The 23,452-nt window shown below is 52.0% G+C and overlaps 1 protein-coding gene across 6 annotated transcripts in view; it reads right to left on the reverse strand.

Annotated features, from left to right (window-relative positions):
* BTK (Bruton tyrosine kinase) overlaps window positions 1-23,452 on the reverse strand; it is a 28,015-nt gene continuing 4,563 nt past the window's right edge. For 2 of the 6 annotated variants that reach the window (XM_053274024.1, XM_053274022.1), the window contains exons 2-19: window positions 22,170-22,358; window positions 17,205-17,303; window positions 16,757-16,828; window positions 15,008-15,089; window positions 13,103-13,231; window positions 11,868-11,923; window positions 11,570-11,751; window positions 10,397-10,459; window positions 9,445-9,499; window positions 8,909-9,051; window positions 7,881-8,008; window positions 6,169-6,243; window positions 5,144-5,315; window positions 4,194-4,410; window positions 2,835-2,899; window positions 2,439-2,557; window positions 1,498-1,655; window positions 1-583 (exon numbers count right to left, since the gene is read on the reverse strand). In XM_053274024.1, coding sequence (XP_053129999.1) covers window positions 512-583; window positions 1,498-1,655; window positions 2,439-2,557; window positions 2,835-2,899; window positions 4,194-4,410; window positions 5,144-5,315; window positions 6,169-6,243; window positions 7,881-8,008; window positions 8,909-9,051; window positions 9,445-9,499; window positions 10,397-10,459; window positions 11,570-11,751; window positions 11,868-11,923; window positions 13,103-13,231; window positions 15,008-15,089; window positions 16,757-16,828; window positions 17,205-17,303; window positions 22,170-22,310 — 2,028 coding nt within the window. In that variant the 5' untranslated portion in view covers window positions 22,311-22,358 and the 3' untranslated portion in view covers window positions 1-511. Of the gene's footprint in view, window positions 584-1,497; window positions 1,656-2,438; window positions 2,558-2,834; window positions 2,900-4,193; window positions 4,411-5,143; window positions 5,316-6,168; window positions 6,244-7,880; window positions 8,009-8,908; window positions 9,052-9,444; window positions 9,500-10,396; window positions 10,460-11,569; window positions 11,752-11,867; window positions 11,924-13,102; window positions 13,232-15,007; window positions 15,090-16,756; window positions 16,829-17,204; window positions 17,304-18,676; window positions 18,699-22,169; window positions 22,362-23,103; window positions 23,299-23,452 lie in introns of those variants that run through there. The other 4 variants (XM_053274021.1, XM_053274020.1, XM_053274023.1 and 1 more) reach the window with 4 other exon arrangements.

Genomic DNA, 23,452 nt, shown 5'->3' on the forward strand with positions numbered 1-23,452 from the left:
TAAAATGACAAATCACTATCTTTTGAGCTGTATGGAGGTGACCCAGAAGAGAATGTGAGGCAACCCGGTACATTTCCTTTTTATGGGATATCTTTCATTTCCATAGCTTTTCTGGTGATCAATATTTCAGCATTGCACAATGAGTTTTAGAATATTTGCATCCTTAGGCAAAAGTCCCTTCATGCCATTTAAACTTCTAGACAGATCTGTCATCCGTGCATTTTGATATTGCATTGAAAGGGTTTTGCTTTGCTGAAGAGACTTGACCAGCACCTGTTACCATAAGTTAGCTATTCTCAGCATTTTGGTGACTTCAGATACAAGCCAGTAGTTACAAGAAGGCAGGGAACAAAATCCAGTGTTGTCTGAAGGAAGTCACTTAACTTCTTCCTCTGGGAATCCTGATGGGGTTCCTTGCAGATACATCCATCCAGAGATTCTTCAGCAAACATAATACACATGGCAAAACCATCACACACTAGTAAATGCACAAGGGGATGCTGGGGGCTGTTCAGGGGTCTTCATTTGATAAATCCAAAATGTTTCCCAGAAGGACATGGAAGGTCGGGCGCTCCTCTGCCTTCTGGAGCAAAGGAACATGAGAGAAGGGAAAGTACGCACAGATCAGTGAACAGAAAGAAACCTTGAAATAAATCAGTCAAGAAAGCGCCTCTTGCACCAAAATGCCATGCATTCCATGCAGTGTTCTCTCTATTTTTTTTAATCCATGTGCAGAATGAATTTTCTGGGTGGCAGAATCAAGGCAGCGGGTACACACATGCATTCAGAATGGGGCATCCCTGATTCAACCTGAGCAGGATCTAAAATTAACTGAAGGAACACTGATTCCGTGGCCATGTGCTCCATCTAGCGCACGATTGTCTACACTGACTGGCAGCAGCTTTTTCAAAGGGCGCTTTCCAGATTAGCTGCTCAACAGCAGCAAAATGCTTCTGTTCAGGCAAGTCGCATTCAAAACGTGAACAGCAGGGGGAGCCATCTCGCGAAAACTAACAACCCGAAAAAACAGCAACTTTCTTCCACCAGATATACGATGTCCTAGCTCTATATCGTAGCAATTAAATTTGAAACAAGGCATTGGAAATATGAACGGCACTCTTGCGGCCGCGTAGGGACTGCGGTATCACAACACAGGAAGTGCGTAAGCACACTTCCGAGATACGTCCTGACCCCATTGCAGGGTCTAATCTGGAAAGTGCCCAGGTTTCGGGCCAGAGAAATTCCTACCTGGAGATGCTGCCAGGCAGGGACTGAATCTGGGACCTTGTTCTGCATAAGAAGCTCTACCCGTGAGCAACACTGCAACAGCCTCACCCCAGTCAGTCCCAACGGTTCTAGCTGTGCCCCCGCATTGCCCTCAGATTTGGATGAGGACCCCCACCAAGCTCAGTCTACAGAGACACCAGCAGACCCCACCCTTGTCGTCAACACCATGGGGTTTCTTTCTGGGCTCCTTCCTCCCAAGGACAGCCTTACCTCATGCCAGCAGCTGTACATGATGGCGTAGACTCTCTCGGAGGCCTGGTGGGGGCGGTAGAGGCGCAGCCCTTTGGTCACGTGTTCAGTGGTCTCGCTGTTGGAAAACCTCTCGTAGGGCAGCTTCCCCAAAGAATAAACCTCCCACATCAGGACGCCTGTCAGTGGGGAAAGTGCCGTCATGAGCGCTGGCAGCCACATCCTGCAAGAACAGGGTTGGCAACCCCAGGGCTGCAGAACTGAGTGGCCCACAGCAAGGGCAGAAACCGAGGCACGTGCTGTTGGTGACCCCACTGCTCAGAAAGACATGCCCAGGGAACTGTGTCTTATCCCGAGTCAGACCCTTGGTCCAGCTAGCGCGGGAGTCCCTACACTGACCGGCAGTGCCTCTTGGGGGTTTCAGGCTCAGGAGCCTCTCCCAGCCCTACCTGGAGATGCTGCTGCCGCCGCTGCCACCAGGGATTGAACCTGGGACCTTCTGCAGGCCAAGCAGCTGCTCTGCCCCTAAGCTATGGCTCCTCCTCAAGGCTGAGGCAAGGCTCATTAGCAGAAGGAGCTGCCTTCTACTGCGTCAGACCTTTGGTCCACCTGGCTCAGTATTGCCTACACTGACTGGCAGCAACTCTCCAAGGTTTCAGGCAGGAGTCCTTTTCGGCCCTCTCCTGGAATTGAACCGGGGACCTTCTGCACTGGTGCCTTCCCTGAACGGTTAAGGGGAGGTCCCCTCCATTGCAATGTCATCATGCACACAGGTGTGGCGTTTTTAAGCATGCTCATGGGATCCTTTCCATTCTATCATTTCTTTCACCGTAGCCCATGCATAATTCTCTCCGGTCATCACATCACGGCACACTGGTGCAGCTTGGTTCATCATGGGGGGGATTACTAGACAGTCTTCTGCATAGCCACAGTTCTGACCCACACTGGCTCCAGTCACTCACCAAAAGCCCAGACATCCGATTTGCTGCTGAATTTGCTGTACAGAAGAACCTCGGGGGGAGACCACCGGACTGGGAATTTGGATCCCAAGGAGCTAATGTAGTCATCATCCAAGACATATCTGTAAACCAATTGTGGATGTGTGGGATCCCTTTGCCTGTAAGGCAGGGGCTCTCAACCATGGGCCCACAGAAGATGTTGGACTACAACTCCCATTATCCACTGCCAAAGTGGCCTTTGGCCATCTGGGGACCCAAGGCTGAGAACTTTAGTCTTATTAGAATATCAGCAGCGAAGGAAGGGTGGGGGAATAGAGGCACATAGGGAAGAGAATATGAAAAGCGGGATATGTGGAACAAATCCTGCATCCCACCTCCCTCTCTCTCACACATACTGACCTGGAGAGGCCAAAATCGGAGACTTTGACGGCACCTTGTTCGCTGACCAGACAATTGCGAGCAGCCTATGTCAGAACGATGAGAAAGTGGTCTTGAGAAAGGAGCATCCTAAAAACACAGAATTGCCTTTGCTTCTGCCCTCTATCCCCGATCAACATATTGAAACACCCCTGCATCTCCTCCGTCTCTCAGCTCCACCCTGGCCTGTTGCCCCGAAGTTCTTAATCCTGTAGAAATCCTATGGTGTTCACAGCCACATTAAAATGATACGCCTTGAGAAAACATATGCAAGTGTACATTTAGAGCATTCTTTAGCCCCATCCATACACTGGGCTGGTTCACACAATTGGTTGAATCCAGGTTGAATGAGGGCTACTGACATTATGACAAATTTGGATGTGAAAGCAGGACTTTAAAGAAGCAAGAGAGAAAATGGATTGACACTTTTGAGCTTTGGTGCTGGAGAAGCCTTTTGAGGATACCATGGACAGTCAGGAAACAAACAAACAACTGGATCCCAGAACAAACCAATCCAGAATTCTCACTCCAGGCACAAATGACCAGGCTCAAACTATCATACTTCGGACTCATTATGCGAAGACCCAGCTCCCTGGAGAAGTCCATAATGCTGGGAAATGTTGAAGGAAAGAGAAGAGGACGACCAGCAGCAAGGTGGATGGACTCGATTACGACAGCAATGAATGCACCACTAAGAGACCTTCAAGGCCAAGTTGTAGACAGGTCAACCTGGAGAGAATCTCTCTATGTGGTCGCTGAGTCGACACCACCTTGATGGCACTTAATCAATCAATAAGTCACTGACATTAGCGTGATTGTGTGATCCCACACCAAGGTGGGAATCTCCGATTCATCTCAGGCCATGACCCACCTTGGTGTGGGTTCACTCAATCACACTAATGTTGGCAACTGTCCAATCTGTGCTTCACAGAAATCCTTCCCTCCCTCCGAAACTGCTGGGCAAGGCATAAGTCTTGTTCTCACTAAACCTATATCTGGCTGTACTATATTATTTATTTATCAAATTAAGTCGTACCTACTTAATGCCCGTTATCTGAATACACTCAATGACTCACATCTGAAGAACTGGGTGCACATGATATAACTCCCCCCGCCCCCCAACGTTTGTTCACATTATTTAAAAAATCAGTTTGCATTTTTTTTTAATTTTTTGGGAAGGGGAGGCTAGGCTAGAAGAGCCCCTCTCCCTAACCTCCAGGTGTCTGTGTGGAGGGATAAAGGTGTGTTCACAGGTGTGTCCCTCCCCCCTCCCCCTGAACTGGTACTGCCCACACACACCCTGCCCCCGAGTGGGAAAGGGCTGGGAAACGGCCCCCCTACCAGGTCTCGGTGCAGGAACTTCTTGGACTCCAGGTACTCCATGGCCTCGCAGACATCCTTGCACATCTCCAGGAGCTCACTGGCCTGGAACGAGCCGCGGCTGTCCCGCAGGAAGCTCAGAAGGCACCCTTTGGCCAGGTACTCCGTGACGATCAAGATGGGCCGCTGCTTGGTGCAAACCCCAAAGAGTTGCACAAGCTTATCATGGGAGAGGTTCCTGGAGGGTGGAAGAGAACAAGGGAAGCTCTGCCTCTCCTCTGCGTGGGGCTGTTTCACTGCATGCCCCACCATGTGGCAGGGGGGAGGACCCGGGAGTCCCAAAGTAGGGCTTCTGCATCACCCTGTTAGCTTCTCAAGAGGAGGAGCTTCTTCTGGCCCAGTCTGGGCAGTGCTTAGAGATCTCCGATAGCCAGAAGGTGATTTTGCAGTCGGCTCAGGTCAGACCGGGGGCCACCTAGCTCCAATTCCTATGGAGCTCTTGCATTGCATGTAGAAGCAGAGTTGGAAGCCCAAACAGGTGAGAGATCCTGTCCTTTGGCCAAAGCAGCTGAACTCTCACGGCCCTCTTGCTTCCCTTCCAGGAGGAGGATACATCGAAGGCAAGAGAGTTCTCAGAACATGGGTCCCTCCCCTCCCCAGGTAGTATAGGACTACAACTCCCACCATCACCAGCTGCAAGGGTCCAAGTATCTTGTATCTGAAGAGAGCATGCTTCTGGTTGCTCTTTCCAGGAGACAACCAGGTCATGAGACATGGTCTTAGAGCAGTGCTTCTCAGCCTTGGGCCCTTAGATGCTGTTGGGCTACAGCTTCTATGGCTTTTGGCCATTGTGGCTGGGATGATGGGAGTTGTAGTCCAACAAGATATGGGGACCCAGAAGGCTTAGAACCTCTTATCTAAGAGCAAGACCCAATTTGGGGGGGGGGATGAGAGGATTTGCTGCCACTTACATCATGACTTTGGCCTCGTCAATAAACGCGTCCTCCGACATGGAGCCTTCCTTGATCATCTTGACCGCCACGTCGAACTGCCCTCTCCATTTTCCATGCTTCACCACCCCAAACTGCCCCACGCCCAGCTCCTTCAGGAATGTCAGGTCCATGGGGTCAATCTCCCAAGCCCCTAGAACCCACACAAGCACAGTGTAAGAGTAAGTCCTTGGCAGGGAGCCCATTTAGAGGAGGGACAGAGGCAGCATTCCCTCTAACAGAAAATCCCAGATGTGGTTGACTACAACTCCCAGCATCCTCAGCCAAAGCCTGCTGCAGCTAGGGATGCTGGGAGCTGTAGTCAACCACATCTGGGATTCGCTCTTACAGGGGAACGCTGGACAGAGGCAGCAGGGTTTCACAGCTTCTCCCGCCTTGGCCACAGGGAGGGCATTGTTCTGCAATGGAAAGACAGAGGGCAGGGGCTCTCTGTCTTTGATCTGCAAATATTGGTGGACTACAATTCCCATCACCCCTTCCACAGTGGCTGAAAGCTGGTTCAAATCCCCGCTGGTATGTTTCCCAGAAGCACCTATATTGGGCAGCAGCGAGCTAGGAAGGTGCAGAAAGGCATCATCTCACACTGCATGGGAGGAGGCCATGGGAAACCCCTCCTGTATTCCACCAAAGACAACCACAGGGCTCTGTGGGCTCCGGGAGTCGACACCAACCCGAGGGCACAACGTAATGTACATGTGGGGGCCTCCTCCCCCTCCTTTTAGGATGGCCATCTTAGCTCCTATTTTTAGAAGGCTACGTGGGGAAGGGGCATGATGTGGCTAAAACTGGGGGGGGGGTCTCTCTGGGAATGGATCTTGTGAATTTAATTAGACCTCCTCCTCCACACCCCACCCCACCCCACACACTTTCCCCTCATAACCTAGAGGGGAAAGGCATCTCAGTAACTCATACTCGGAGCAGAGGGACCTCCAGGGTGTCAGCAGGACAATGTAACCCATCCCCGATTAAGAATATGCTGCTTTTACCGTATCCAAGTCCAGCTGTGGACGGAGCTGTTTTTTGCTGTGATGACACAGGGTACTTCAGTCGGGAAATAAGTCCTGGGGTACAACACCAGAAGCACAACATGACTGAGGAACATTCATCAGATTAATGTGGAGCCTTCAGTGGATATTTGGAGTTGTCTGTGATCTGTGTTATCATCAGAACATGAGACCAGCCCTGCTGGATCAGGCCCAAGAAGAAGGCCCATCTAGTCCAGCATCCTGTTTCCCAGAGTGGCCCACCAGATGCCTCGGGGGAGCCCACTGGCAAGAGGAGAGGAGATCCCTTCTCTCCTGCTCCCCTGCAACGGGTACTCCAAGGCACCTGGCCTCTGAGGCTAGAGGTGGCCTGTAGCCATCAGGACTAGTCACCAATGACAGACCTGTTCTCCGTGGATTGTTCTAGGCCCCTTTGAAAGCCATCTAAGCTGGTGGCCCTCACCACATCCCGTGGCAGGGAATTCCATTCCAAGGCACTGCTTCTGCACCTGCAGTCTCTACAAATGATGCACACTGAGCACCTGTCCCTGTGCGGATGGTTTCTCCGATTGCATACTGTCCATTCGGCGATTGCTACAGGACTCATTCGCACGTGACGCAGAACTGTGGTTCCAATGGACCCACGGTTCCATGCTCCCTCTCCCCGCTCTTCCGTTCAGGAGAGCATTCGTTCTGCAGTCAGCGAGCCTGCAGAGAGGCAGGGGAGCTGGTTGTGCGGGCTTCCTTCTGGACTGAAGGACAGCTCGCACAGCCAATCGCACCAGAGTTTAGGGAGGTGCTGCCTGGAACCTTGCGCTGTGGCAACGAAACTCACTACAACCCAAGGGTTCCAACTGGAGCTCCAATTCTGAACCCTCAGTTTTGTCACTGCATCAGAGTCCGGTTCCCCGCATTTGGATGTAATGTTTGTGCGGAATCACAGGCCTATTCAACTGTGGCAGGGCTAGGGGGAAATCCCTGCATGAAATCCTGGAAGGTGCTACCGCTTAGACTGCACTGTACTGAGCTGGATTAACTATATAAGCCAGCTTCATCTGAGCATAATATTTCAGTTGGGGTTGTGGCTCAGCGGCTGAGCATCTGCTTTGCATGCAGAAGGTCCCGGTGCCATCCCTGGAATTCCAAGTTCGGCACTTTCCAGATTAAACCCTACAACAGGGATAAGATGCTTCGGTTTGGCAGGATCGTATTGAAAACGGCCCCCAGAATCTCAAACTCCCACAACGGGAAAATAGAGCTATTTTCCTGCAACAGACTTGCAACGCTGTAGTGCTATAACGCAAAGATCAAACCCGGAAGAAGGCGCTGGAAATGTGAACGGCCCCTTGTGGTCAGCACAGGGACTGTGATGTCACAACACAGGGAGGATGGAAGCACACTAAGCCGATCCGTAGAGTGACACTGTGGTAAGGTTTAATCTGGAAAGCACCCTGGGGGAGACGGTCAGTAGAGACCAGAGGTTCTCAAACCTTTCTTCGTAGATCACTTGAAAATTTATTAGGGTCTTGATGGACCACTTTAAAGAACTGGTCTTTATTTATTTATTAGATTTATTTTATTTATATACCGCCCTTCCAAAATGGCTCAGGGTGGTTTACAACAGTAAGCCGCCTTCTTCTTCACATCAAAGCACACAACCCATCCTGACTCTTTGCCATGCCCCGATTTTTGCCCCTGAACCTATTAGTCCTCACCGGCTGAGTTATGCTGATGGTAGTTGATGAGCTCCGGGATGGAGTTGAAGAGGTGCTTCTCCGCCAGGAAATACTGGTTCTGGGGTGTGGAGCAGACGACATAATGGCGGATGGTCCCCTGGGGGTCCCTGTAGGGTTAACCGCATCAGACTGATGAAGCAAGGCCATGTGGGGCGGGGGGTTACCCAAAGGACTGAAGGGGAGGGTTGCATTTGCAGAAGGGGGTGGCTCTCCATGAAAGACCCACAGAAGAACTGTGGGTCCCAGAGCATGGTCTAAGGGCGCACGATGCAGCCCGCTTGCTGAAGCTAAGCAGGCCTTTGTGTGGTCAGTACCAGGATGGGAGATCCCTCAGGGATGCCACCTTTGGGGGTGGGGCCATATAGCTCAGTGGTGGAGCATCTGCTTCAGGGGCAGAGAGCCAGTCTTGTGGCAGCAAACATGAATTGCCCCTTTGCTAAGCAGGGTTTGCCTTGGTTTGCATTTGGATGGGTGGCTCCATGTGAGCGCTGCCTGCTGTAAGGCATTTCCCTGTGGGGAGGGGGCCACAGCTCAGTGGGGGAGTGCCTGCTTTGCCTGCAGGAGTACGCAGGTCCAGCATCTCTAGGTAAGCCTGGGAAAGACTCCTGCCTGAGCTGCTGCCAGTCCGTGTAGACCAGAGGTTCCCAACCAGGGGCACTCCAGATGTTGCTGAGCTGCGGGAGTTGCGGTTTAGCAACCCCTGGAGTACCCCTGGTTGGGAACTCCTGCTGCAGACAGTCCAGAGCTAGACGGACGGAGGGTCTGGCTCAGTGGAAAGCCGCTTCCTGTGTTCCGATCTGGGTTGTCAGTCGCCTTGTCAGCTTTGCAGGTAAGAAGGCAGGATAGAAAACGGCCCCTTGCAAAACTGGGAGGGACCCTTGTGCTCCGGAGCCCACAATTTCCTTCTGCTGCTCTGCAGGACGGAGGCTGGGACGGAGGGCAAGCATGGCGTCTGTGTGCTCATCCCCCCCCCCCCCGTCTTCCTCCTGCTGGCCGGTCACACTTACCCAGAGGATTTGGCAAACACGGAGACTGTGTATTTTCCCGTCTTGCTGATTGAATCTCGGACAATGAAGCCTCCATCTTTCCCCTGAAATTTAGGAGGAGAGGACAGCGCTAACACATACTCCACCTGGATAGTTCCTGTTACCTGTTTATTAGAAAAATCAAACATGCAGCTCCCAGTCATGCAAGAGGCCAAGAGTGGCCAACCGGAGGCTTTCCGGCTCTTGCTGGACTACAACTACCATCATCCCCAGCTACAATAAATTGTACTTGGGGGTGGTGGGAGCTGTGATCCGGCAACTGGAGACACTTGGGTTGGTCACCTCAGCAATAAGTCTGTCATCACCGGTTGGCCCTAAGACCCCAAAGGGCCTTCCTAAGGTAGAATATTTTTCACATCTGGGGCCACCACTGTCAAGGCCCTGCTGTTACATAGTTTTAAACCGTCAGCCTTGTTTGGAGAAGTTTGGTCAAGGACCTGCTTTGAAAACTTGCAATCCAGAAAAAATGAACTGGAAGGTAGGAGCCGTGAACTCACCTCTTTCTTCAACATCTGCTCAGCTTGCCTTCTCGTTATGTTTTTCAAATACCACCTGAAATATGAGACGGTGCTTGTCAGGGAGGCACTCCCAGAAAGGAGGCGATGGGGTGGTGAGGTCTAAGACAGGCCCTCCCAGTGAGGGTCAGGAGTTTAAGATGAAAAGCTAAACCGAAGTTCCCGTGTTCCCCAGTCAGGGCAGAGCCAGACATGATCTGGCAGACGTGTGCTGCTCCCAAATCTATGTTTGCTGCAGTAATTCAAATGCAGAGAGGAGTCTGAGCAAAGAGACACCTTTTAAAGTGGTGACTCTCTTCTGTTTCGCAGTGGGGGAGCAACTGGCCCTATCCAACCCAGCACAGCATCCTTCCAGTGGCTGCTGCTGGGATCTGCCTTGTGTTTCTTTTTAGACGGTGAGCCCTTTGGGGACAGGGGACCATCCTATTTATTTATTATTCCTTTTTCTGTGTAAACCGTTTTGAGAACTTGGGTTGAAGAGCGGTATATAAATATCCATCATCGTCGTCGTCAGAAGAAGAGACTTGACCCCTCCCCTGCCCACTCATTCTCCCTGCGGACGACACACACTCACACCAGGCCATTCCCCTCCCCTCTGATGGGCTGCCTCTTTTAATGTATGTGTGTTTTGTCTTTTAAAAGGACTTTTAAAGGAAGGGTTAAGCACTTCCTTCAGCCTTTGGTCAGCCTAGGGTTCCTCAACCTTGGGTCCCCCGATATTGTTGGACTACAACTCCCATCGCCCCCTGCCACAATCGTTGCCATTGTGGCACGGGAGGAGGGGATCTGTTGTCCAACTGCATTTGGGGAGTCCCTAGATGGCCCTTGGCCCTCCCACCTCCACCTTTACCCTCTGAGGTAAACAAAGGGCCGGTGATAGCCTCAGGCTTTCCTCATCATGCGTAGCATTGCCCTCAGTTTTGCAGCCACTCACTCAAACATCTCCAAGGAGTCTTTGGTTTCTGTGACGTAGTTGCTGGGAATATACCCTTCTTTCCTGTAGGGCAAAAGAAACCATTTGTCAATCTTCAGCAATGAAGTCAGGATTCCGACCCAGAGCCCACAGACTGTCCGGGCCCCCTGTCCAGAACGGCGATCTCAGGTATTCTGCCTGCCCCACTTGAAGCCTGTCGTGTTTCCCTCACTTCCGGTCTGGATTGCAGATGCTGCTGCCTTCTGGACTGCACGCCCAGCCGAATATTCCGATGCTGGCAGGTTTGGACGGCTCACCCGATACGGGAAGTCGGGCTCACGCGTGCGCTGCCTTCCAGGAACGGGCGGTTTGGCTGAGCCGCCGATTCGCCATCTGAACCCACCACCCTACGGCGCGGCCTGAGCCCAGGCAGAAAGCCTTGAGATCAGTGGTGATGGTCGCTATTTTGCAAGCGGGGGCCACTTGGGCAAAAGCCCTTCCCACTGTGCTGACCCCCACACCAGAGCTGTGCTTTTCTCAGTGCTGGCAGCGCCCTTGAAGAGAGACGCAGCCGCAGCAGCCGCCCTCTCCTAAGAGCTCTGAGAGGGAAGCCCTGGGAAGGGTGACACTTCTCAGCACACTGTGCACCCTTCCAAGATGGTGCAGGCATGGCTGCCAGCTGCAGGGACTGGGGGGGGCAGGGCAAAAGCTCCAGTCCTATACCCGCTTACCTGGGAATAAACCCCACTGAATTAAATGGGGATTTCTCAATCAGGGATGGGAGAACTGCCCCCTTGCCCCCATTCCAGACGCCCCTGGATGCAGGGCCTCCAGAGGGCTCTGTTTCCCTGCAAGGAGCATCTCCGGCACGGTGAGGATGGTCCCCTCCACGTGTCGCTGGGGATGATCTGTGCAGTGTCTCCCTCTTGACCAAAGCGCCCCACACAGGCCTGGTCAACCTTTAGTCTGGGAGCTGCCCCCTGGGCCTCAGAAGGAAGAGGCCCGCTGTATGCCCCTCTTGTCCCAGAAGGATGCAGCAAACAGCCCGGATGGGCAGGATCCGTCCAGGGCCTGAGGAGGACCCCCTGCCTGGCACGGCGGCTGCATTTCTGCTGGCAGCGAGGCAGGCCGGCCCTCCGGTTCCCGGCACCCGCACCGCCCCTGCCGTGGTCTGTGTGCCTCGGAGCCCCTTACCCGGCCTGGTCTTGGGCTTTCCACCAGGAATCGCAGCTCTCCTCCAGGACAACGTACTCCTCGCCCTTCCGCAGCTGCAAGTCCCGCTCGTTCATCGGGGCGTAGTCATAGAGAGCCACCACCTTCCGCATCCGGGAGGGGGCGCTGGGTGTCGGCTGGGGGGGCAGGGGCTTCTTCATCATCTTTGAGGGGGTTTAGAGGAACCAGGGAAACCAAGTGAGGCTTGGGGGCTGCCTTTCTCAGGACCCCCTTCCAAGCCACACCCGCAGCAAAGGCCGCGGACCCCTGCTCTTCATACCTGGTCCTCCTCTGGAGTTGGCGGGAGCGGCTTCTCTACCTTGTTATGGCGGCCGCCTTTGGGAACAGGAAAGCAGAGCGTGTTAAAGGTGCACCCACAAGCGATCTTATAGATGCATTTGTTTATTGATTCATTTTTATATTTCCATCCTGCTCTTCCTTCAAGGAGCCCAGAGCAGTGTTCATGGTTATGTTTATCTTCACAACAACCCTGTGAGGTAGGTCAGGCTGAAAGAGAAGTGACTGGCCCAGGGAAGTGACCCAGAGTCTCCCGGGGAGTTTCATGGAGATTCAGCTTCTGGTCCCCCCAGCCCTAGCCCCACCCTCTTATTAGCACACCCTTGTTAGCCTTTCTCATGGTGGCACTTGTGGACCAGTGTAGCGTTGTTATGACCCCAAATCTGGGACTCCTCAAACTGAGGGATTTGGGCGGACAGCTCAGGGCGGGAAGGCCCCCTGACTCAGCCCCCGAGCAGCCCTGCACCACCCGAGGACACGGCCCTGGCAGCCAGGGGCAGATCCAGAACTGGCCAAAGGGGTGCTCTGCACACAGGCCACCAAGTGGGGCCACAGCCACCAGGCTCACAGTTGCTGGCCCCATTGCTATGACCCCATGAGGTGGACAGGTCAGGGGATGAGCCCGTTCAGGGAGGAGAGCTGGTCTGGCTACCCCAAGCATGAATGCTCCCCTCTGCTAAGCAGGGCCTGCCCTGGCTTGCATTTGGATGTGTGGCCACATGTGAGCGCTGTAAGCTATTCCCCTCTGGGGATGGGGCTGTAGCTCAGAGGCAGAGCCCCTGCTTTGCCTGCAGAAGCTCCCAGGTACTCTCCCTGGCAGCAGCGGCAGCAGCATCTCCAGCTCAGGCTGGGAAAGACTCCTGCCTGAAACCCCAGAGTGCTGCTGCCTGTCAGAGCAGACCACACTGAGCCAGCCGGAGGACTGACGTCATCTAAAGCAGTTCCCTATGTTCCTCTGCTGGGCGGTGGATTCACATTAACACGCATGCTTCGTGGACTTTCTTGGTCCCCTCTGAAAGAGCATTGAGTCAGTTGACACAGTCAGCAGGCTCACGTAACACAGCTCCTGCTGGATGGCCCCATTGCCTACTTCGGAGCGTGGGTTGCATGCTTGAACGCCCCTATACTAAAACAAACAAGCACTCTTGGATATGGAAACCTGGGGGGGGGGGCAGCGGATGACTCTGAGGGGTAAAGAGAAGCCGGGGGGTTTCTTACTTCCGTGCCTGCCCGCCACGAGCTGGCAACCCATCGCCATTTTGGCTGTCTGGGAGCAGCAAAGGTACTGTCCGTCAGTCCAGAAGCAGGGGTGATATTTCTGCACCAGGTTGCTGTTGAAGCGGATCACTGCAGCAGGATGGAGTGAGAAGTTGTGATTTTGTACACACCTGATATAAGAAGAACAACTGCCCCCAGCATTCCCTGCAACAAGTATGCAAACATAATTTAGGAAAAGTTTGGACAACACCAAAAGCTGAATGGTTGGTTCATGGAGCTCAGCAGCGAGCCCGATTTCTGTTGGGTGGGCGGCCAGATAAGCCAACCTTGGCTGTGTCTCGTCTGAATGTACGTATGCCAATGTGGGGCATATTCTACCCAACTGGTGCTCCTGAACCGAGCATCTGTAGCCAAGATTTGGAGTGTATTACAGATATCGGGTTCAGAACTACAAGCAAGGCGGAAAACACCAGCATTGGTGGATTTGGAATACACAGTCAGTCTCGGCCCGTCCCCCAGACACACGCTGGGCTTGCTGCTGAGCTCTGGGAGTTTGGCTTCCTGCATGTCTCCCGTACCTGCCCAGCATCATGGGCTGCCTTTGCAGAGCTCTTGCCTGGGGCCAGTCCAGACCTCATGAGAGCCACTCTTAAAGACTGGTCCGGTGTGACAGTGCTGACCCTCGAGAGCGCCCTCCACTCCTGCCTGCAAATGGGTCAAAAGCATTCTCCTCCCAGCTACGGTCAGAAGCAAAGCAAGAGTCATTCTAACAAAACTGCTCGAAATAAACCAAGATCTGGGTTTATTTGAACCCACTTAAAACCTTGGGTTCAGAATGATCTCGGTTTATTTCAATAATAAACTGGTTTAGTTAGACTAAACCAGGGCTGCACAGCTTCAGCTCTCCAGCTGCTTTTGGACTACAACTCCCATCATGCCCGGCCTCAGTGGCCAACAGCCAGGATTATGGGAATTGTAGTCCAACATCTGCAGGAGGGACTAAGCTGCTCAGCCTTGGGATAAACCAAAGACTATTGCAGAAGCAATCTTGGTGTTGAAGGTGCCTTGCTAACCTTCAATTTGTTTATTTGTTGGTTGGTTTGAAACATCCATATCCTGAATCTCAGTAAACCATAGTGGCCAGCAAAATTAAACAATCAGTTTAAAAGTAACAAAACAACTAGGAAAAAATAGCAGTAAGAGAAGGCCAGCTATAAAACCATCAATATCACACCAGCAGTAAAAGGGTAAAAAACAGGAGTAAGCCATTATTCACTAAAAGCTTGGGGAAACAACACAGTGTTCATTTGGCACCCAGAAGCTAATGCAGGAAGCACCAGGTGAGTGTCTCCAGGAAAAGCATTTCTCAACCAGAGGGCCACCCACCAAGAAGATCTGGTCTCCGATCACCAACTGCCCAACCTCTGAGGGTAAGAGCACTTCTAATGACACTCAAAAGGATGAGCAGATTCAGCTCCGAAGGTTCTTTGATCCTAATCAGTATACCAACTGATCAATATATTATCAGTCAATATATTAACTGATATTCTTAACATAATCTAAACCAAGGGCAGACAACTTTGGCACCCAGCTGCTGTTTGAACTATAACACCCATCACCCCCTGTGTCTGGAGATGATGGAAGTTGGAGTTCAAGTCACAGCTGGAGAGCTAAGGTGGCCTGCCCTTCGTTTAAATGACTCTTTATTGAGTTATAACAGGAACCTGGAGCTCCCAGTGAAGAGACCTGTGTGAGCGTTGGAAAGGAACAAGTTGAGGGAACCAGCAATCGCTTTTTGCTTATCAGAGCGGTAACCCTTCTAGTCTGCACAGGCAGTTTAGCTGGCTCCTCTCCTGCTAAAGACGCTGATTTCAACCAAGTCCTTCTGAACACACACAGACTCACCTCCCTTCAAATGGTGAATCCAGCGGGCCCGTAACTCCTCTGTTGGAGAGAAGACGTAGAGGTGTCCTTCGTCATACACCACCTAAGGCACACACAGACCAGAGATGGGTGGCCCCACTGATACGTTCTACACTGAACTTCCCCTGCAGCCCCGGAAGGGGATGGCGGTAGCTACACCACCTCAGTCGCCTAGGGGTGACAATTCGTGGCACAATTGAGCCGGACCTGCAGATTCTCTGCCTGCTGTTGCAGTTTTGGGTTGTCATATCCCCCTCCCCCGGCGGCGTGCTTTGTGTTTTGTGACTATCTTTCTGTGAATGTGTTTTTAAAGGTGATCTCAGCCACCTTCCATGGTTCAATAAGAGAGGGGCTGCATAGCTCCGTGGAAGAGCACAGGCTTGCATGCAGAAGGTCGCAGGTTCAATCCCTGGTGCCTCCACACAGGACAGGGGAAGACCCCTGCCAAAAACCCTACACTACCGCCAGTCAGAGTAGACAGCCCTGAGTTCAGTGGCCCAGTGGGCTTACTCAGGATAAGCATGATGTGTTCAAGATGGAACTAGGAGACAAATATTCTCAAGATGTAAACGTTCTCAGGATATAAATATGCTCAAGAAGATGGCTGTCTACACATTTTCAAGGGGATTTTGTTCTTTGATCTTTTTAAAATCTTTACATCCAAAAACGGAAAGGCTCTTTAATAGGCGGGGTAACAGCCCAAGTTGGGCATCAGCCCAAGGCCAACCAAGAGGCCCAAATTGGGTTAGGGTTTGCAGCAGATTTGCAAGATATTTATTTCGGGAGATTCGTTTGACAGTTCACATAGCTTTTGGCCCCTCCACAGACTCCCTGGCAGATCTTTTCTCTGTGCGTTCGCATCTACCTGTTCCGGGTTTCCCCTCCAACACAGAGGAACCCACACACACACTTAATGGAATCAGCCTAGACAACAAAGGGCTCCAGTTACATCCATTCTGCATATCTAAAGCCTATGTAAAACATAGCAAGACACACATTTTGCAGTCTGTGCTTGTGTTTACCTCAGGATTTCCTCCCTCCCCCTCCCTCAGCAGAGTATCACCAATCTACAACACCACACACACACACCAGCGCTTGCAATTGCAAATCACGTAGAGCAGACCATACCAAAAGAGCTGTCACATTCCCCTTCATTGAGTTTTGTAAAAAAAAAAACACACAACGATTTACTGGCTGGACCACCCCGAACAAGACAGAGAAATCTGCGGGGCATAACACAAGCCCCGGGTTATTTTTCGAAAGCCTCTGAAACAAGAGGATTTTTAAAGAACAGACATACTTTGGGCTAAGCCAGAATTTGCAGCCTCCATTCGGGGGGAAACAAAGTCCTGTCTGTCCTGGTCCCTGATAGCCTGCAGGGAGGTCGGGGTAAATCCAGCAAATATGTGGACTGGCGCACTCCAGCCAGGAGTGGAGTTGCAATAAAAGCCCTGTGTGGAAAGCCTCCGGGAGGCCACACCGCTCCCTCATGCTCCCCATCCACAAATCCCTCCTCAGCACACTGTGTCTCTACTGGAGACTGTCTCACACTTGCCTGTACCCAGAAGGGCTGGCTTCACCGCGAGGCAGGACCAGGTGAGACCGTCAAGCTGTGGACCCAGAGCGCTTGGAGGGCTCACAGAGTGCAACGGACACCCCCAGATACAGAACCGCGGCTTCTCCTGATCTCAGGCCCGTTCTCTCTAACAGGCAGCAAAGGTAGTAGCTCACCTGGAAAGGATAGGGGAACCGCTCTATGATGGTGATCTGTGGCTCTGTCTCGTTTAAATCCTCTCTTCTTCGCTGTGTGAGAAAGAGACGGGAGGTTAGGACGTCTGCGTCCGGTTCCTAGTGCAGTGAAGCGGTTGAGGGCCTCAGCATTCCGTTCCCAGGACCGTGAAGCTGCTGTCTAGAAAACTCGGCAAACTTTGGTATTCTCGTCTCAAGCTGGCCTTGTGGGAGCAAGCACAAATTGTCCCTTTGCTAAGCAGGGTCTGCCTAGGTTTGCATTTGAATGGGAGACTATGTTTTGGTTTGGAACTCTACATTCTGTGTCTCTGGTAGCACACTGGGGAAAAAGGAACGAAAAAAGCCATGCCCTGGGACACATCTGCTTAGCAGGAATATGGTGTGGCTTAAGGAACATTCCGTCTGGAACAAAGAGGCATGAAGGACTCACCGGGACTTGCCGTTCTGGAGGAGGATTGGTCTCCGGCGTCACGGTCTCCACGCACGTGATCTTGTCAGTGTCCACGGTGCCCTTCCTGCTTCCTCGGCGCTGAGAGAGGGAGAAGCAAGGATGCTTGATCCAGCAGCAGCTGCTGCGTGCAACTCGTGAGGGCAAGGTGAGCTGGCCGTCTCAGATGACGGGGGCATCAGCAAGGTGGCAAGACCCCCACCCACCCCCGCCGTGGAGCAGCTCCTGAGGATCAACTAGACCCTTGCAGGCTCTGCAAGGAGCAACACGGGGGCAGCGAGAAGGGGGACCTCCTCTCCGCAGAAGAAGCTGCCCGCAAGCTTCCCCCTCTCTCGGCCCGGCACCACTTGCAGGGCTGGGCCACATCAGGGGTGTGTGGCAACGCAGCCTTTGGTAGCTCCCCTCAGGCAGTGTGAGGCCTGGGCTGCCCATCGACACCCCCTGCCCCCTTGGTTTCAAGAGATCCACTGCACGGAGGCAAGGGGGCTTCGGAGAGTCCCCAGATGCAAGTCTGCATTGGGGCGGGAAGCAGACGGGGAAGCCTCCGTCTCCACTTGCACCTCTTCTTTGCTGGGCCAAGCAGCTGACGGAGGGCCTCCTCCATGGCAGATCCTCCCCCAGATGCAAGCAAGGAGCCTGCTGCACGTGCTGTGGGAGGTGCGTGGCTGCCATTGTGGGGGTGACAAGAAGAGGCATTCCCTTCACCTCTTTCGGAGGAGCAGAGGCACATACTACAAGTCTAGAGAACACACTCCCAAAAAGACCCTAACTGAAGAAGTCTCGGCCACGTCCGCTCATCACCCTTCTGGCAAGGGGAGATGTCCCCACTCTTGGTGGCTTCCACGTGGACAGCCCCTTGGCCACTCCTTTTTTGTTTACTGGCGACCCAGTCATTGAGAAAGCCAGGGCTGACACGTCGTGCACTGTGACAGGGACAGCCTGCATGGTGGTGGCTTGGCAGGCAGGATGCTGCTGCCGACACATGGCTGGGCATGCAGCACCCCACTGTCCCTCCTGTTGTTCCCCCCAGTGGGGGAAACTGCAGGGAGGCAGCCTGCGCAAGCACACCCCCACAGCGGCCCTGCCTGCCTTCCACACCCACAGCAGTGTGCATCCTCTCCGGCCCCTGCAGTCTGTCTAGGGCTGGCCTGCCAAGCAGCGCCCCCTCCCTTCCGCCATCAAGGTGGGATCCATTTTCTTGTGGAAATAAGCCAGGTTTGCACAAGCCCTGCCTCGATCCTGGGCAGCAACATCAGCGCGACACTGCACAGGATGTTGCCAGCCAGTCCCGGCGCTTCCTTTGAAATCCGAAGAACCAGAGAGGCAATGCCAGGGTTGCCCTTCCCTTCCGATGGGCCGGCCATTCGCCATCCACCAGGCCTGCAGCGGCCTGCCCAGTGAGACCTGGGTAAGCCCTGGCGGAGGCTCCTCAGAACAGATGAGGCCCTTCTCACCCAGAGAGCTTCGCTCTTGCAGCCTCTGCCTCAGTTCTCCGGCCTCTTCCTGTCGAGAAGCACAGAAGGGTTGCTGACCATGAGCCCTCCTCCCCAATGGCGGCTTCAGGCCCATTCCCCGGAGAGGGGACCCCAGTGATAGTGAAGTGGTGCCATTGCACTCCTTACAAATGGAGACAACAACAACAACGAAAGAGAGGAAAGCAGTACTGAAAGCCGCCTCCTCTCCACCACAGGAAGAGGAACTGCTGTTAAAGGGCCAATCCAATTCATTATATTTTTAAACTGGCTTGATCTGTATCAGCGTCTCTACAGAGTATTGCAGATCCAGATTTTGCTCTTCGTGTAGAGAAGGGCCAAGGGTCTGACTTGGACGCACCTGAACGTTTGGTATCCCAAACTACCCAACAAGTGCACTTTCAACATCAGGGGTTGTCAGACTTGAGTCCCTGATGCTGTTGGGACTACAAGTTCCATCATCCCGAGCCACAATGGCTGGAGGTTGAAAGGATGATGGGAGTTGTAGTAGCCCAGCAATATCTGGGGACCCAAGTTTGACAACCCATGCTGGTTAGGGAGCACAAAAGCGGAGGATTTTTGCATTCTACAGAAATTTGGCAATTCCAGACTCCACACACGCATCCTAATGGGTATCATAACTAAATGTCATCATGGATTAACTGCTCATTAGTAGAGGATGAACCAACATCACCAAAGCCATGAATGAATGCATTTATTATTACAGTCAGTGACCAGCAACACCAAAGCCATTCCCAGATCTACTTGCAAACAGGAGATATGGCTAAGGACATTCGTATTTCCCCCTCAATGTTTGACATGCTGTCTTTCTGAAAATTCTGGTGCACAGCATTCTACATGATTCATGGACTTTGAAAAGAGATCTTCACGACTGTTGCAGATTGTGAACATCTCATGTTCTCACAAGAAGAATGTGCACATGTTTTATGGAAAAAATTGATCTTGGTCACATTTGGGGGGTGGGGTGCAGCCCAGCACCTGGAGATGGAATTTTTCCTCAAAAAATAATGGTAAAAAAATGATTAAGTAGCATTTTAGCATATACAATGTCTCTGCAAAATTTCAACAACATCCATAACATTATGTAACCATCATGTGCCACATATTGTTGGTTTTGTATGGAATGACTGGAAATGAATGTTATCTTCGGTATTTTCACCTTAAATGCTTTCATTCTAAGTGCACATCACAAATTGCAACCAAGAAAATTGATTTAAACAACCCTAACATTTCCACTTTACACCTTAATGGAGGATTTCAGAGACTGAAAAACACCACAGAAATGATCTTTTGAAAAAGCCAGAAAGAAGACTGGATTAACATTGACTCCCCTAAACAGAGAAGCAGGAAGCAGTGATCCCCCATGGCAAAAGGTAGAAGCCCAGCCTTTGCACACTGTCGCCACAGAATAAGAGTCCGTCGTCAGGCCCTGGGGGTCAGCAGCAGCTCTGGAATCGTCAGAGGCAGCCACAGTTATCGGCACTTCTGCCCTTGAGCACATGATTCATTATCGGTTGCCTGTGTGCGAGTGTCTGCATTTCCACCATCTTCGAGAAGAAATTGGAACAACCTGCTGGCAGATATTTCAGTCCATGCAACTGCAGTATCACCAACATGGAGCCAGCATAGCATAATGGTTGGAGTGCTGGACTAGGACCGGGAAGACCCCGAGTTCAAATCCCCATTCAGCCATGAAACTCACTGGGTGACACTGGGCCAGTCACTTCTCTCTCAGCCTAACCTACCTCACAGGGTTGTTGTGAGGATAAACATAACCATGTACACTGTTCTGAGCGCATCGGAGGAAAAGCGGGATGTAAATGTGAAAATAAATTAAATAAATAAATAATGGAAAGCAATATATACATCATGAGATGCTGGACAAATGAGGGGGGGAAGGATCTAAGACTCAAGATCCTCACAAGTCATTGATTGAACTTGGAGGATACTCTCTTACACCTTACACCCACCTGCAGCATCTGTCAATCATTCTCTTCTCATCACCTACCTTGGGGCTCTGCTAACTCAGCCTTCTTAGCACCTTGACTCACCTTAACTCAGCACCTTAACTCAGCACCTTGAGAGCCATATGTACTCACACAACTTTTTAAAAGTCCACCTGATGCTGATGAAGGTGGTTTCGTCCTACAATTTTGTTTCCTCTAATTATCTCTGTTGTCAGTCATTTTTTGTAATACACACACACACACCCCTAACCTTTCTACTGTTATAATGCAGCTCCACCCCTCCCAATTCCCCCCCCCCCATACTGACATTGTTTTTCTCCAAGACACAAGCATCTCTCCCTCTCTCTCATATACCTGGGAGATCAAAAAGATAATCAGGGAGATTTAAATGGCCAAAAGTCAAGTCTCAAAACCAGGAGGAAATTATGCTCTCAACAGGAGAATAAATGCATGTTTACTCTGAAGTAAGCCCCACTAAGTTCAGTGAGGCTTACTCCCTGGAAAGCATGTATAAGATTGCATGGAAATCATTTAAAAGGAAATCGTGAAAGGAAACAATTTGAGGAAGTGATTAATTAAGGGGTCGTGATGTCCAGGGAAACGGAGATAAACATCAAACATTTGCTGCTTTGGGTTGCTGGCTTGCGGGAAGCTGTTTGCGGAGGTGAAATTGACCGGCTGAGTTCAAACGCAAGAGAAGCACGCTTGCCCTGTAATTGCACTCGAATGCAAGGCTTGCTTGGGGGATTTTAGAGCCGAGGCTAAACTGACCAGGAGATTCCTTGTTTCCATTTGAGTGCCCGGTTTTTATCCCGCTCTCGTGGTTTTTCAGGCTTCCAGAAAAGTTATCTTAAGCAGCAGCAGCAGCAGGACCCTTTTTCTTCCCATTTCAGTGAAGGCGTGGCCGGGGGGGGGATATGCAGTCATACATCTTATGCTACCGCCCGATCTCTGCCACGGCCCTGCCAGGCGCTAGCCCTACCGGCATCCCCATGGAGCTTGTGGGTCGTGTCAGCCACGGGTCTCGCCAGCCTCAAACTGGCCTGGTGTAGCAGTGTGCATGGGGGTGGGGCGGGGGGCTGTGGATCTCAGGAAGGTCAGGATCCTGGAAGGGCGCTATTCTGCCACCCAGTAGTAGCGTAGCCAGGCTGGGGGCCAGATTTGGAGCACAGCCCCTCACGTGCTGCCCACCCACTGCCTGCCGCTCACTCTCCGTTCCTTGCTGGCGCAGGGAGGGCAGAGAGCCAGCAGGGCATCCCGCACAGCTGCCTCACCCCTCAGCTGGCCCCACATCCGCACTGGCCATTGGAGAGGTCAGCAGCCAGGAACCTGCTGACCCCTGCAAACGGCTCTGGCCAGCGTCCATGCCATCCTCCTGTGTCTTTCCCTCTCGCCCCCAATCACTTCCACATCCAGTTACCCCCGGACTTTTTCTGGAGCAGGAAGGGCCCACCCCCAGATTTGGTCCGCTCCCCTCTGGGACTCACCCCGCGCTCAAAGTCGTACTCGTAGTAGGAGAGTTTGCCCTCGGTCAGCACGAAGAGGCGCTTCTTGAAATTGAGAGGGGACGTCTTTTTCTTCTGCTGAGAGCGCTTTAGGAAGATGCTTTCCAAGAACACCTTCGACATGGCTTCCTTCTCCTCCTCCTCTTCTTCCCCGGTATATTTGCTGGACTGCTGCTGCAAACAACATGAAACTTAAGGACTAGAAACTTGTTGGCTTGTTTTATTGCTTAAATGCATGCGAAAATGTTCAGGATATTATCCTATGGTTAGCATCTACATTTTGCATGTGCATGGAATAATGCAATACAGTTTCCTCTGTTTTCTAGATTTTGGTCTGTATTCCTTATTCCAGAAAGGATCAAGATTCTGGATGTGTTTGGGCCTGATGAAGATTAGTCCATGAGTCAACTGGGGTGCTCGGTCCCATCTGCGGGGACAAATGCTCAGTGTGGTTTTTGAAAAGGTCTGCCCCTCTCGAGATGGAAAAGAGGAGACCGTTGCTCTGCATGCGTGATCACGCTTTGACTCTCCTGGACATCAGGCCTGCTGCAGCCAAATCTGCAACAGTGTTTTAAAAGCTTGTACGTGTTTTAAAGACACAAAAGCTGTTATAAAATGGTTGAAGCAATAGAAATGACAATGGGCCGGACTGTCCTCCAAAGATGACTCCGCAGAAACAGCACAACACGTTATCCTAACCATGAAGGTAACAGTGAACAAGCAGATTTACTCTCTTCATGGAGTCATCTTTGGAGGACATTCCTGCCCATTTCCACTTCCATTTCTCAGACAAGACTGATCAAATGTTATCAGAGTGTTTGTGTTTTGAAAAGCTTTTAAACACACCATTGCAAATCTGGCTGTGCATGCCTGAGGATCAAGACAATCAGGTCAGGGCCTCTCTGTGCAATTTTACCTTCGTTGTTTGGGGGTCGAGATGGAGAAGGGGTGAGAACAGAGATAGAGAGCTTTCAGTGCAACAACGCCGTCCCCTCTTTTCCATCTCTGGGTGGGGGTTGACAATACATTGCCAACATTAACTCGGAGTGTCCGTCCCCTGAGACGGTACCCACGGCCACAGCTTTGGGGCCTGGCTCACGGATGAAATGAGTGGCCCTCAGGGCCCATGTCAGGAGGGGGCCCTTCTCCCTGCCCCACTGGGCAGCTTCCCAGTACCTCGTCAAACTTCAGGCCAGCCCTACATATTGTACTGGAGAATTTCCCCATGGCCTGTGTTATTTTTTTCCTTCCAGGGCTCATTTCCC

The sequence above is a fragment of the Hemicordylus capensis genome, chromosome 11, assembly GCF_027244095.1.
Source record: "Hemicordylus capensis ecotype Gifberg chromosome 11, rHemCap1.1.pri, whole genome shotgun sequence".
In the NCBI taxonomy this organism is placed as follows: domain Eukaryota; kingdom Metazoa; phylum Chordata; class Lepidosauria; order Squamata; family Cordylidae; genus Hemicordylus; species Hemicordylus capensis.